The sequence below is a fragment of the Manis pentadactyla genome, chromosome 7 (genome assembly GCF_030020395.1).
Source record: "Manis pentadactyla isolate mManPen7 chromosome 7, mManPen7.hap1, whole genome shotgun sequence".
NCBI classification, from domain to species: Eukaryota; Metazoa; Chordata; class Mammalia; order Pholidota; family Manidae; genus Manis; species Manis pentadactyla.
This window is the reverse complement of record NC_080025.1, coordinates 1,735,444-1,750,819: the sequence shown is the minus strand read 5'-3', so window position 1 is coordinate 1,750,819 and position 15,376 is coordinate 1,735,444. Positions and strand designations below refer to the sequence as shown.

Genomic DNA, 15,376 nt, shown 5'->3' with positions numbered 1-15,376 from the left:
TGAGCCGGAAATGGAAAGGGAGGAGGGGTGGTGCTGGAGGACGGGGTGGCCTGCTGCTCAGCCCGCGGGACCCCGTGAAGTGGGACCCGAGCGGCAGCCGCATCTCTAGAGGGAGGGAGAAGAATTGTCTGCAGGATGGCTGTAATAGACTTGGTAAAATGTCTTTTTTTACATGGAAAGGAAGCAAAAGGACTTGAAAAGTAAGAAAAATGACACTGAGATGCTTTGACATCTGAGTTGTGTCTGGATATTCCAATGGATAGAAAGCTGGAATGGTTACAGATTAAATATCACACGTTTTCCATATATGTAAAGGAGTTCACGTTTTAATTCAGGTTTCTTTGGATTCGTCCTCAAGTGATTTTAGGGAAAGTTCTCTCAGAGAAGGGGAAAGAGGAAGCAGGGTAGGGCTGGAGATAGAAGCCAAGCTGGAAGCTGGATTTAGCCGGAGATGAGCTCTGGTCTGGGCCCCCTGGGAATTCTCCCGCAGAAGCTGCCCCAGCAAGGGCCCCGCCCTTGGGCCACGCCCCTCCTCTCACTGTCTCCCAGAGGTTCCCAGAGCAAGAGGGGGTTATAGGTCACGATATACACTCCTCAGGGTGTGGCATGTCCCAGTACGTGTGGGGGTCAGCCATTAAGAGGGGTGCTGATTTCAAATATATACAGTAGCAGTCAGTTGAAGCCATTCGGGACATTTATCTCTCCCAATGAAGCAAATAAATGAAATTTACACTTTCTTGCTAGAACTCATGGAGCTTTTCATCCTATGTGTTCTTTTCTTGATTTTGAAAATCACCTCTTCTATTTCCCCCACATCCAGGAAAAACTGTTCTTTGTGTCTCACTTCTAATTATGGTTAGGAATTACTCTGTTAGAGTTTACAACAAAGAATCTTCATTACGTGTCTGCGTGTCCATTGCCCACCTGACTTAAACTTCTCCAGCTCAGGGAAGCTGTCTTACTCCTGTCTGCCTGCTTAGGGACTGACATAGCACTTGCCACAAAGGAACACATCGGTATTAGTCAAATACATTTTCTGTACAAGTGGAATTACCCATCCAGTACTGTCATCCCTGAAATTCTTCCCAGGAACCTAGAAACTTCCTTGATCAATTTGGCAGAGCTCTGTTTTAAAACACAGTCCATTAAATTATATCTGATGATGCCAAATTGTTCAAATTGCATCTAGTGGTCAGTAGAGCTAGAGAAATCGCTTAATCTTTAAAAGTTAATAAGGAATTCAGTAACATTCAGGCCTGGTATCTATTCAGCATAAGGACCATAATGAAATATCTTATTAGTATCTTAAGTGAGTATGCTGGCCTGTATCTCATCCTTGAAACAGCCCAATTTGAGAAGAAGAGGTTTAACTGCAGGATAAGCATTAGCTCTAAGCCTGTGTTGATGTGTCCTGGGGAAAGTCAGGCTGAGAATATGAATGGCTGTTAAGGGAGGGAGTACCTTATCCCCTAAGTACCTTATTCACTCTCTTAGTTTCCTGAGCAATGTCTGTATTGTTTACATGTCTCCAAGTTCATGGCAATCAAATAAAATAATATCTGGGAAAATGCTCCGTAAGATCATTCCTGATGTAGGGAAAGCATTCTTGCTCTCATCATAAGAGCCCTGTTAGCCGCCTTTCATGGATGCCTTCTAGCAGGTTGAGGAAGTGCCCTTCTGTTTTTAGTTTGTGAAGAGTTTTTATCAGAAATGGATCCAGGATTTTATCAAAGCTTTCTCTATATCTACTGAGATGATCTTTTTTGTTTGTTTAGTTATTAATATAATTAATTACATTGATTTTTCCAATGTTAAAGCAGTCTTGCTTTCTGGGATAAAATTAATTTGGTCATGATGTATGATCCTTTTTATATACTGTTGGATTTGACTTGCTAAATTAAGAAAAAATCTTTGCATGTATGTTCATTAGCGAGATTGGCCTTTGGTCTTTTCTTATAATGACTTGGTCTGGTTTAGCTATCAGAGTAATACTCATCTCATAAAATTAACTGGGAAATATTCTCCCCTCTGGAATACCCTGGAAGAGTTTGTGTAGAAGTGAAGCCATCTGGAATTGGAATTTTCTTACGAAAGAGTTTTAAATTACAAATTCAACTTTCCCCTTTTCAGGCCTATTCAGGTTATCTATTACTGACTGAGTAGTTTTGATAGTTTTCATCTTTCAAGGAATTTTTCAGTTTTATCTAAGTTGTCAAATTTTTTGTCATAAAGACAGTCGTAATACTCTTATCATCCTTTAAACCAGTAGTGATAACATAGTTCTAATTCTGGCTATTGGTGATTTGTGTTTGTTATTTTACCTGAATCCATCTGGCTAGAGATATGTTGATACTATTGATCTCAAAACACTGCATTTGATTTCACTGCCTCTTCTCTATTGGTTTGTGTTATATTCTGTTGATTTCTGCTCTGTTCTTTTATTATCTTCTTCTGATTACTATGGGACTCATTGCTCTTCTTTTTGTTTTTTTTTCTTTAAAAAAAAGTGCTATAACTTTCACTCTAAGAACTAATTTAGCTGTATGTCATAAATTTTATGTTTTCTTTTTCATGAAATTCAAAGTAGTTTTCTGTTTTTTCCTTGTGATTGCTTGTGTGATCCATGGATTGTTTAAAGGCCTAATATTTAGTTTCCAAATATGTAGGGATTTTCCAGGGATCTTTGTGGTCAGAGAATATACTTAGTATGACTTGAATCCTTTTAAATGTATTGATAATAGTTTCCTGGCCTAGAATATGCCCTATCTCTGCATATTCTATGTGCACTGGAAAAGAATGTATATTCTGTCATAGCTGGGTGACGTACTTTGCACAGGCTCAATTGGTAGGTAGTGTTGTTCAAATCTTTAATATCCTTACTGACTTTCTTACCACTGTATTACTGAAATCAGCTACAATTGCATGTTTGTCTGCCATTGCAGTTTTATCCGATTTTGCTTCATATATTTTGAAGCTCAGTTAATAGGTACATACAGGTTTAAAACTGCTAATGAATTCACACCTCTGATGTTACAAAGTAACCCTCATTATTCTTAATAATATTTTTTGCCCTGACATTAACTTTGCCTTGTATTAGCATAGCCACTCTACCTTGTTGTGTATGAATTCTTACACCTGCTCTGCATTCAATCTGTTGCACTATGTTGTTTTGGTTAAAATATTTTTTTTAAATCCTGCCTCACATACAGTTGAAAATGTGAATATTTCAAATTTTTTTCAAGTAATTGTGTATATTCTTCTGTGATACTACAATGCAAATCAACAAATAACATTTTCTTAAATGTTAGTTGCAATGTGGGATATGAAATCATAACAATAAACATTTTGTACTTCTTTACATTAAAAGCCATGGATCTAGCTTCCATTTTGAATTGGTTAATATATGCATCATTTTGTACCATCACACAGTGGTCATTTGGCAAATAATGATTCATTGAGTTATGAGTTCTTCCAAATGTTGGCACATGCAATAGTATGATACTGTAAGCATCACCTTTGTTAATATCACTACATATTGAAAAAGAATTTCAAGCATTGAGAAGCTGTCAGATTCATGGTGGCAGATCAGATTTTCAGGAATTCTAGTTTTTATTAGGCAACTTGAATTTTATCATTGGCTACAAATTTTTTCAGTTTTTTTGAATAAAAGGGTCATTCATTCATTTTTTGTTTTTTTAGAACATGTCTAACAAATACCCTGATCTTGGCAATAATGCCTTATCAGTTATTCTTTCAAATGAATAGGTGTTCTGTATAAATAAAGCAGTTATTCAGCTCATAATTCAGTTTCCCATGTACTTTCTTCGGAAGATCATCTCAGGCTTCAGTAAGCACCATGTTGAAAGAGATGCATTAATATTCAAGTGTCAGGGTTTATTGAAATTAAGTTTTTCCACTGCCAAGGACTTTCTTACATGATGCTGGTCGTTTTGTTCTGTTTTTTTTTGGTGGGGAAGTCTAGTGCAGGATGCTGTTGCCTGGGTTTCTGTGAGGTCACTATCACGTTCACTCACCATTGATTTTGCATATTAGTGGAAATGTTTAAGCATGGAAAAAGGACATGTCATTTTAGTATTATTATAAAAATATCAGACCCTCTGAAAGAGTCTCTACCCACTTCTCCTTGAAAAGAGGTGTACAAGACATGCATGTTGGCTCTGCCCAGCATACAAATCACTGATGGAGCTGCGAGAAAGAAAAAGAGAAGCATGCTATTCAGATATTTGCTGTATTGAAACTAAAGTAAATTTCGCTGTCATCCCTGCTGGTAGTTTGGAACTGTGTAGTGATCACTGGCACCAGATGTGCAAAATCTACGTGTGCCTCTTGGCTACCCCAACCCCGTGCCCACAGAATCCATGTGAGTCCACATGTGCAAAGGAAGAGAGCCCTGTGAACATACTGCATGACCACTAAGTGAAATGACATGTGACTGTGCCTAGCATATGATGTCACTATAAAGTGTTGGTGTTGTAAGCAGAGGGAAGATATTCTTAATTGTTTAAAGTCTTTTTGAGACTGTTTTTAATGAAAGGCAATTCAGTTCTTTCTAAATTCTTATAATCAAAACTAATGACTAAAATATAATGCAAACTAATGACCAACATTGTCAAGATGAGTGGATGGAATTCATTTGTAGTCAGCACTGTAATGATATGTAATTTGGCACTGTTTCTGTTTGGAAAGAGTTCACTTTATTAGGTTGGTAAATTATTCTTCATCTGATTTTATTTATACTATTTTTTTTGTTTCTTTGGAATTTTTTTTCTCATAGACAAAGTAAATATTAATTCCAATAATAATCTATAAAGAATTCTAAGCAAATGAAGCCTAAAATGAAAAGCTTTCTTATTCAAATTCAGGTTAATTTGGGGAACAGTTTCTTTACCATCGACCACTCTCTTAAGGACAGAGTATATTCATTAGAACTGAATACCCAGATGGAAAAATTCAGATACCAATATGTAAAGGATGGAGGCAGAGTAGGGGTGGAGAGTTCATAGATGGAAAGTAGCATCTATCTGTGTTTCCTATGCCATTAGGTGTGTACACCAGATACAGTTGTCCCCATTTTTGCAAATATACCTGTTGAAACTCACAATGTTAACATAACAAGATACTATATCTAGTCATGGTGAGGGTTGGGATTCGAAACTGCATCTCATTGACTCCAAAGCTCCTGTTGACCTTAATCGTTCATAATAAGGAAAACTGCAGTGACTAAAATTCCTCACACCTACTGTGCAAGACCACTTTTACTTCTAGTTCTGACCAGCACTAAAAATTAGGTACGTGTCTGTGTTAACAGGTTTAATTAGTACACATCATGCAGGTTTACTATCTCTGCCCCCACAGGAGCATAACCTCCATAAGAAAATGGGAGTTCATCGTTGTATGCCCTGCACTTGGCATGCCCTTGGCTCACAGTTGGGGTTCAGTACACGTTAGTTAAATCGTTTATTTTTACTTTTTTGTAAGGAATGCATTTATATTTGCATATTGTAAGCGAATGCTAAATGTTGATTCAACATGCAGATTTTGATTTACAGGTAAATTTTCAGGAATATAATTATTCCAAAGAAGATAGTTACTATTTTTTCTTCTTATCATGTATTACGCACTGAGTCCCTACAATTTGCTAGATAGTTTATGTACATTGTTGCTAATCTTGACAAGAAGAAGAAATATAGATGTGTCATCCTCATTGTTACAGAGAGCTTATTGAATTATTCAAACTGTTCTTGCTCATCAAATAAGAAAACATCAATTCCCAGTCCAGCCAGTGCCTGGGTGGTGGGTGGGTCCCTGCCCAGGCTCTCGGAGGGATGGCTCTGGTTAGCAGCAGCCCCAGGGATATGGCTCGTGGCCACAGGAACAGAGCCCAAGTCTGGTGCACCCCTGTGTGTTGAGCACTTGCTACATACCAGCTTCCGGGTCAGGCCCTGAACTCGTGATTGTCTGTCCATTAGTTTGTTGTAACAAAGGAGTAAAGGATGAATCAGAATATTGGAAGGTTTTGCACAGTGTAGATACAAAGAAAAAATTTGCTGTACAACCTCTGTATATTTGCAGTAGATTACTGATCAAATACCTAAATGATACATTTTAGAGTAAAAAGAAAGACAGCTTGAATGCGTGTTATGCATGATCTTGAGCAAGTGACCATCTTAGTGTCGTTTTCTCACCTGTGAGACTGGGCTGAGGTGCCTGCAGGGTGGACTTGCACAGGAGCTCACAGAGTGCCCGTCACCACCTGTGTGCTTGGGAATCCTGCTTCCTCATACCTGGTTAGCACCCTCCCACCGGCCGGACATGCTTCAGATAAAACATATCCATTTCTGTTGCCAGTTTGTCCTGCTCCCCAGCTCTGCTGCCGGGAACTGAGGCTCCCCACTCAGTCCGCAGAGGTCAGACTACAGCTGAGAAAACCCCTGGTCCCAGGGGCAGGGCTTCCTTTGGCTTCCTAACCTCAGGTGGACAGAAGGCTGGACTCAGGGCTCAGGGACACGTCATGAGGAGGGCAAGGGGCTCCATCCCATGAAGAGGTTAGAAGGGGTGGGAGGAGGCCTGTGGGCCCAGCTCTGCCCCCGAGGGGAGCAATCCTCCAGCCTCCCAGTCCCCTCTCCCCTCCCCACCCGCTCCTCCCCAAATGCACCTGTGTACCATTTGTCATCGTGTGGAAATACCTTCTGACTCTGTGGGACTGGGTGGGTGGTGAATATGAGACTTAGGTTTTCTACTTTGCCAGACAAATAAGTCCTCTTGTTTGGTAAAAGCTGATTCCCATGAATCATACTCAAGATGTAAATGAAATTTCCTGCTGGACAAGTTCACATGTTTCTCTACTGCCCGCTTCCCAGGGCTGCCCTGTGAGGGCCGCTGGCCGCCCGAAGCCCTCTGCAGGCCCTGCTGCGCTCACCCCCTCAGAGCGCCTGACGTGCCGACAGCTGTTAGGGGTCTTTGTTGTGCTCTTGCTTACACATAGAATCTAAAACTCCTGTGAAATAACTGGTTTCTTTTCTATCCTTGGGCTGGAGAGATCCATCTACCCGCTAATGCACTTTTAGTGGTGCTCAGTTGCCTTACAGCTTGAGGAGATGAGTCTAAAAATTGTCTCTATAAAAAGAAAAAAAATGACCCAGAAATGACACATCATGTGTGAAAATCAAAAGGGTAATAAAAGCGTTCCCATATTCACAGCAGCTGCGCATTTATCTCCCTGATGATGGCATTGTGTCATGCGCCCGGCAGCCTGACTGAGGGGGCCACACGGTCGCCGCAGACCCTGCATTGCTCAGTCTCATCGGCCAGGCCTGCTTCTTCCATGAATGGAGTGCTTCCTGTTAAGTGTCTGAGCTCCTTTCCCAGTGCAGCAGGGACTCGTGTCTTGGGATTCAGTGAAATAGGGGCAAACGATCGCCAAGACACACCTGCATGGTGGGTGTGGATGGGTGCATCCTGCCCCATGGGTTTGTACTCTACCGGCTTCCCACGTAGTCTATGCCTTTGTCTCCTGGCCTGTCCTGCTTACTCATGGCACAGGTACTTGTTGCAGGGTCACTGTAAGATCAGTAAACAATGCTAGTGGCTGGGGAGAGTTCAGGGTGAACAGGCTGCACTTGTTTCCTCGCTGTTCTGCTCCCAGCACCTGCTTTCTCTGTGTAGCCTCTTTGCTCAGCCTCATGCCCTATGGACTACTGTGCTCTAGGGTACTGGTTCTCAAAGGAAACATAAAATGGGGCAGAAAATAACTAAATTTTATACCTCAAAGAGAGAGATGAAGGACAGGGACACCCAAGTCATCCTAAGTTGGGGAAACTCAGGCCACGAGGGAGTGGACGCCTTCCTTGGTCTTTGCAGACACCGCTCTGGACTCACCAGGCCATTGCAGTTCTCTAAACAAACCAACTCCATACCAGGAGGGCTTCCTATGGTCAGTTTTCCATTGAAAACACATAGGCTCATTGTGAAAAAAGTCAATTCTGTGATCTTTCAAAACCCAACCCAAATTTCAGTTTCTGGCAGTAACTTTTTCTTACCTTTTCCTAAAGGCAAGATCAGTTGTTTTCCCGTAGCAGTTTAAACCTGTTAAGCTCCTTACCAACAGTTGCCTGATGGAGTGTCCCTTGCCCCACACAGCTCATCAGTGCACCCTTAAGACTTGCATGGAGCTGGGTACAATGGAGGTTGACCACGCAGTGGTGGGACTGCAGGTAAGGAGGAGTGAAGGCCAGTAGAAGAAGGTGGGGAGGAGACAGCCTCATTGCCAGTATTATTTCCAATTAATGGTAGAAAAATCATTTCTAGCATTATTGCCAGTAAGATATGGGAGAAAAATCACGGGTGTGCATTCTCATGCACATGCTCACACATACCCTTTAGTACATCACGGGCCATAGTGCTGCACCGCCCTGGTATTCTCAAGAAAGTTCGCCAGTGAAGCAAAACTGCTACATCTTTGGTAGAGTGTGATTCCAGGTAGAATTTCCCCATGTCACAGTTACTCATTTTACAAGAATGAGTGCAGCAAATCCTGGCTAGATCTTAGATCTAAAGAGACACTTTTAGCTGTTTTTGTTTTCTGTTGCTTAAGAGTGAAAACAGCATAATAATGTGTTTCTCCTTTTTGCTAAAATTGCAGGATGTTTAAATGCCTACCTTTGGTGCCTTAAGATGATATGCAATCCTTTTTTATTTATGAATCTTTAAGTATGCTATTTCAACTGAATTTTCTTTTAAACAAAGAGGCATATTATCTATCCATATCTGTTTGTCTACCTATCAGCCATCTACCTACCTTACTACCTATTTTCCCATCTAATTCTATTGATGTATTAACCTGTATGTCCATTAAGAAAACTCAAAATGTGGAAATTGGTGGCTTCAGTAGATTGAATAGATGCCAAGCACGGTAGGTTGGGTGAAGAGATGGGGTAGTCAATCAGGTAGTTCATCTCTTGTAACTAACAGGCGGTTCGATGTCACAGCTAAAACAACCCACATCATATTGATGCTAGCTTAGTCTTTGAGTCATTTCAGGTTTTCTTTATTTTAACCAGAAACAGTTTATCACCAATATTTAATGCACAGAGAGCCATTCTGTGGGAAAACAATGTTTAGAAATGGTTCTAGAACTAAAGCCATATTTAGAAATAGTTCATCCATCTAGACACTCTTCATACTATAGTAGGTAAAGTAGATGGTAACAAATGGAATGTCCGTAGAATTCAAAGGTTGAGCAGTAAGCTTTTCAGAAGAACTAAGCATTGATGAAGAGAAAAATTTATTTTTCCCTATTTAAAACACAAAATTGCACTGCTTTAAATGTTTAACTTACATTTTGCTATTTGGATATTTATTACCTATGCACAGTATATCTTGATGTTACATAAAATCAATTTCCTGTCATTTCTTAACAGTTTCCAACTACTAACATTTGCCAAAATTATACATTCATTAGTCTAACATGTTCTGAACTTATTTCTCAGTGGAAACTACTTTTTCTGGAATTTTCTTCTCAGAGTACTTTCCAGAAAACCAAACTAGATTTCCTCATGTTACCCACATAACTGCAAGCATAATCATAAAATCAAGTCATAAATTATAAATGAAAACTTGGTTTATTAAATATTTGAAGTTGAACATGTGCATAGATTTTAAATTGATTCATGTGTGAGATAAAAACCAAAGCAAAATGTTGATAAAATAAATGAAAAATTAGGTCTTTATGAGCCTATTCGGCCTCCAGCCGATTCGTCATAACAAAGGGACTACACTCAGCCCTTTGGAATAAGTTTACCCACTGTTGGCTCTGTTTTCCAACCTGCAGCCAAACTAAAAGACTCTTTATAGTAGGATTTTAAAAGATAAAAAAATTTTTTTAATTATAAATAATAAGGCCAGAACAAGTATAATTATTGGAATATGGAAACAAATGCTATTTGTAATAATATTACCACTTTAAAAATAGTGTGTGCCTGTTTTTCCTGATATATAGATAATATACATACATTGTATTACCTGGGGTCCATGATACTTTGTATCGAACTTTTTTCTTTCTTACATTGCTACATATTTTTTATGTTCACTTTTTAGGTAGCAACCCAGTATTCTTTCAGATATAGCAGAAGTAATTTAGTCAGCCATGGTTCTATTATTGGACACTTTCATGGCTTCCAGAAGACAACTGTGACTCTGTTTTCCTTCATTTTGGATGATAAATATGTATAATATTTCTGGAGATCAAGAAGACAAAGAGCAGTGATATTGTTAAGGTTCTTGATTTAAAAATAGAAAACAGTTCCCTAGGAGTACCTCAAGGGACATTAATTGGACAGATGGGGAAGCTTGCGTGGGAAAGGTGGAGGTTTTATAGGGTGGAGCGCCCTCCGTCCTAACTAATGGGTGGGCGGCTGCTGTGCTGGAAATGCAGCAGTTGGCCACTGGAAGCATCCCTCCCACTTTGTTCCTTTGTGTTTGCCCACACCTGGACTGTGATGTGATGGCAGCACCTCTGTTCAAGAGGATCAGAACAAATGTGGACCTGCCTGACTCAAATGCTAACTCCCCCTTCCTGTTACTGATCATGTTGTAACATGTGGTTTATTTTCTTCTTAGCTCTTAGGACTTTGATTTTCTTGTTTGATTTGCACATTGCTTCTCTTTTTTCTTCATTAACTAGACTGTCATCTCCAAGAGACTGGGACTTTGTCTTCTTAACTTCTGCATCTTTGAGACCTAGAATAGAGGGTGGCACGTAGCTGTTCAATAAAAATGTATGGCAAGAATGAAGAAAAAATATGAAACCTGGATATTTAGGCAAATAGAAAGAACAGAAGATTGGGGCCTGTAATAGAGCACACAAGGATATAATAATTATTTTCAAGCCAGATTTCTTAGGTTTTATTGCATTTATTCAGTGTGGCTCCAGAGGTTTAAACAAAGACCAGTGAGCAGAAATATGGAGGAAAGTACAGTACTCTTAAATAATGGTTATGACTGATGATGAAATTTAGAATTATGCATATATTTGAGCTTTATACTTTTCACTTTCAAAAATAATACATATTATATACCTATGGTGCAATGTTCCTCAAAATTAGTTCCATAGAATTCTGGTTGCTTTGGATACTTGGTGAAAAGGAACTTCCTGGGTGGATACATTTGGAAAATTCCACACACTGGACATTCTCTTAAGTAGGCAAAAATGCATTTTTGCAAGCTAAATTTTAGTACTCTGAGAGTCCCTTTAGAAAAGAAAAGTGCTAAATTTTGTTCAATTCAGAAATTTCCAAATTGGTTTGATTATCTTTGACTTGATGATTCCTACAGACATCCGCCACTATCCCCAGAGAGTGTGTTATATGGAAGTGTGGCAAATGCTGGTGTAATGTTGAATAACATTGACTCTGATGTTGTCAGTGAGAATTTTTCAATAAGCAGGAAAAGAAGAATTTTGTTTATTTCACCCTATCTTTTATCTGTTAATTAACTTTATGCATGCACAATGGCAACTATGGATCTTTCCACAAAGGCTCCCATTCATTCCCATTTTTATAAATATCAGTCTCAGGGTTTGTCAGATGGAAACACAAGTAAAATTGCCTCTTGTAACCATAGGCTTGTCAGACAGTAAAATACAACTACACCCAACTCGGTGCTGTGCCAGACATCAGGCTTAGAAGAAGTAATTGGGTGTGTGCAGACCTGATATATGTCTCTCACATTTTCAGATGCACCTGTTGCATTATTTTTCTGCAACATTCTTTTACTGCTTAAGGACCTTCAGTTTTGTACTTTCAGATGCAGTGCTGGGGCCCAAGCAATGTTTCAACTGACTGTAGGCTGGGTGGATGGCTTTTTTCTATAACAAGTTTCCTCTGAATAATTTGGGTCATTTATTGTTTTGTAATTGCTTAGGGTTGGTGCCAGTGTACAGTTCTCCTGTGAGGACAATTACGTGCTCCAGGGATCCAAGAGCATAACCTGTCAGAGAGTCACAGACACCCTGGCTGCATGGAGTGACCATCGACCCGTTTGCCGAGGTAAGGTGCACACAGTGGGGCGACTGCCCAGATCTGCTCTTTCATCAGAGTTGGCACGTTTTCTGAGTACACAAGATCTAGGTGCAAAGCACTGCATATAGGCAGAGCAGAACTCAGTAATGATGCGTGCTTTTATAGTGATGTGGTAAGAAAGAAGTAATTCCTTGAAATGTGTTAGGAGCCACACATATCCAAGAATCCTGGCCCTGGCTCCAGCTCATGACCTGACTCGACGTCAGAGCCTCAGCGGGGCTTATCTCTCAGCACACAGCTGCTCCATCAGGCTGATGGGAGCTGCTCCCTCCGCCCGCCCAGCCAGCCGTGTCCTCCTAGAGACCCTGGACGAGGAGTTTCCCAGCCCGTTGATGTTGCAGAATAGGAAAGCTCTCCCACGGATCTCTGTTGTGTGGCCTGCTGGCTCTGGTTTTCCCTGAGTCCCGTCACCCTCTGATAGGTGCTCCACTCTTTTGTATCTGAAAGCAAAGGACACTCAGTTTTGCCCTCTCTCTTCACCTCCCAGCTGGTGGCTCAGTTGTTTTGCTTAAGGAAGATGTACCTTCATTTTCATGGAATAATCCTTTACTTCTTGTTCAGTTTGACTTTTAACTTTCTGAAAAAAATAAGCCACAGTAGCTGGAAATGTTTTTGAAGAAACTGTTTTTATAGAGGATATATATGTATCAAATCTGTGTGCCTTCACTAGAACAGATTGGGGAACACTAAAAAAAAATCTTAAAAACAGTGTTTTAAAGAAATGTATATTTTAGTTTATTTGGAGTAGTAAAACATAAAACAAAAAAAAATTAAATAGAAAGTTCTGAAATCCTAAATAGAATTTGAGTTACAATGTTTAGATTTAGATGATAAAAATTAGGTGACAAAAATCCAAGCCCAAGAGAAGCTTAAGCTTAATGGAAGTGAATTTTCCTCTCATAAAAACATTAAGAATTTGTGCAGGACAAGGATGGCAACTCAAGACTCACCTGTCATCCCCTCAGCAAGCCCTAACTCTCATGGTCCGAGGTTGTGCCAATCCCAGACATTAGGATGGAGGAGGGTTAGAAGAAGCAGGGAGAGGCATAGTAGCTGTCTAATGTCCCGTAGGGCATTTCTGATGTTCCCGCAAAACATAAGATGCATTTCTGTTCAGTTCCATTGGCCACGATCAAGTCAGATATTCTTACTGGATTTTGTTGGGAGACTTAGAAATACAATTTTTAGTCTGGACAGTCAAATATACAGAAAACAATTATATTTCCATGGAAGAAAAGGGACAAATATTATGGAAAAACGTTGATTTCTGCCAAGGGAGCAGACTTATACAACAAGAGATGGCATCCGTTTTTGCATAGATGTCACAGGGATTCTGTGGCCCTGCATCATCTGCAGCGCTCTGTGCGTGAAGATGGCAAATAAATTAGGCAGACATTTAGCCCTCTCATGTCCCTGGACATTTTTGCATCAGTGCAGAACTTTAACTATAAGCACTATAGATGAAGGAAAGGTGGAATGGTGTGCACATGAATATCCCACATTCTGGACTGGAAAGGGCCCATCTGTAAGTATTATGGCTAAATAGACACCTGCCCCTGACGCCAGCCCCATTTCCTTCTCTATCCTGTCCTCACCTCCTAGCCTCGTGGCACGCTCACAAGACAGCTTCCTTCGGCAAAGCCAGCAGGACCATCCCTCCCTCTGGTTAGGAAGAATAGAGTCTCATATACATAAGGTGACCACTGAGCGGCAGGACCTGATCGATTACTAACACAGATGGATGCCAAAGCATGCATGTCTGCAGGCTGATCCTGCAGGGTTGTCCAGTGGCCTCCACTGGATGTGAAATACAAGCCTCATATGCCATTTAAAAGTATCTAATTGCCAGATTTAAAAAGTAACTGAAACGAGGTAGAGTTCATTTTAATAACACCTTTCATTTAGGCCAGTATCCCCCCAAATATCATTTCAACCTGTACTCAATATAAAGATCATAAGGAGATTTTTTTACATTCTTCCTCTTCTTTTTTTTTTTAATACCGTGTTTTGGAAATCCAGCTTGCATTTCACACTTAACAGCGTAGCTCAGCTCAGCCTAGCCACATTTCCAGTGCTCAGTGGTCCTGCATGGCAGTGCCTCCCACAGACACAGCTCTGCCTACTTAGCTCGGCCTGCAGTGCTGATGCCCTCCCTGCTGGGAGGTGGGCGGTGCCCTCAGGGGTATGCAGGGGAAAAGTGCACTCAGGGTTGTGCCTGTGTCCAGGCTGGCATCTCCCTGCAGAGCATACATTCTTCAGTTAAAATCCATATGGTTTCAGGTTGGCAGAGTTCAGGAACTGAGTCTGTCATCATTGCCTCCTTTAAATAGAGTGTCTACTTGCTGCTAATGACTGAGTCATCTATTCGAAAACATCTAGAAAAGCGGAGATCTTGTAACCACTCCTATAAAAAGATAGCTTTAGATATTTAAAATGTAGAGGAAAAGAAAAAGTTGAAAGTAATGATATTTCAAATGTTATCCAGACAAGCATAGGGATGTTTACTCGCTATCCTTAGGTTCCCAACGCCAAGAGCAGTTTTCCAAGCTCACCGTGCTGTCTGTGCTCTGTGCCCTTACAAATGGTCTGTAAGGAGAGCACATCATGGTTTGGGTTTTCCTGAATCATTCTGAGCCTTTAAAGGAGCCATTATATTGATTATCTCAGCCACATATTCTAAATTCAGCCATCTTTCAAACAATAAAGTGCATCTGGCCTGAGCTTTGTGCACATTATGAGATTTCAGATCAGTGAATTAAGGAAGGACGGATTCTCAAGGTTCCCATCTTCATGAAGGGTCTCTAACTCTTAAGTAATGATCGTCGCTTCTCCACGGGAGGCATGTCCAGTGGAAGAGTTTGATAAATTGCAGTGAGTCAGAGTGATCTTCCCATCTGGACCCTGGTGTTCTCAGCCAGTGCTTACGTTAACTAATTAGCTTTGAGGATAGGGGAACATCACCTTTTCCTCCTGCTACCAGACAGAGGAATGGTTGTCAGAGATCAGTAATTACACACATGATTTTGTTTGAAATTATGCTTACTTCATTTGGGGATATGAAAACAACTATTATGATTTTTCACCGGGTAAAATATTATGAGCTGTTTAAAACTGCAAGTATCTTTAACTGACAGTAGATTTTTAACATAAACAAACTACAAAAAAGAAGAGGATATAGTTCTATTTTTTAAGTAAAATGTTCCAGCTGGCATTTCAGTCCATAAATTTTAGGGTGGGGTGGGGGGACGGTTTATGTAGAGAATTTCCTTTAATGCTAA

At 40.3% G+C, this 15,376-nt stretch overlaps 1 protein-coding gene across 1 annotated transcript in view; it reads left to right on the top strand.

The window, feature by feature from the left end:
* Positions 1-15,376, top strand: part of CSMD1 (CUB and Sushi multiple domains 1) — a 1,485,257-nt gene that overhangs the window by 1,071,789 nt on the left and 398,092 nt on the right. Inside the window, exon 9 of the mRNA XM_036898253.2 lies at positions 11,941-12,065. Coding sequence (XP_036754148.2) covers positions 11,941-12,065 — 125 coding nt within the window. The remainder of the gene's footprint in view (positions 1-11,940; positions 12,066-15,376) is intronic.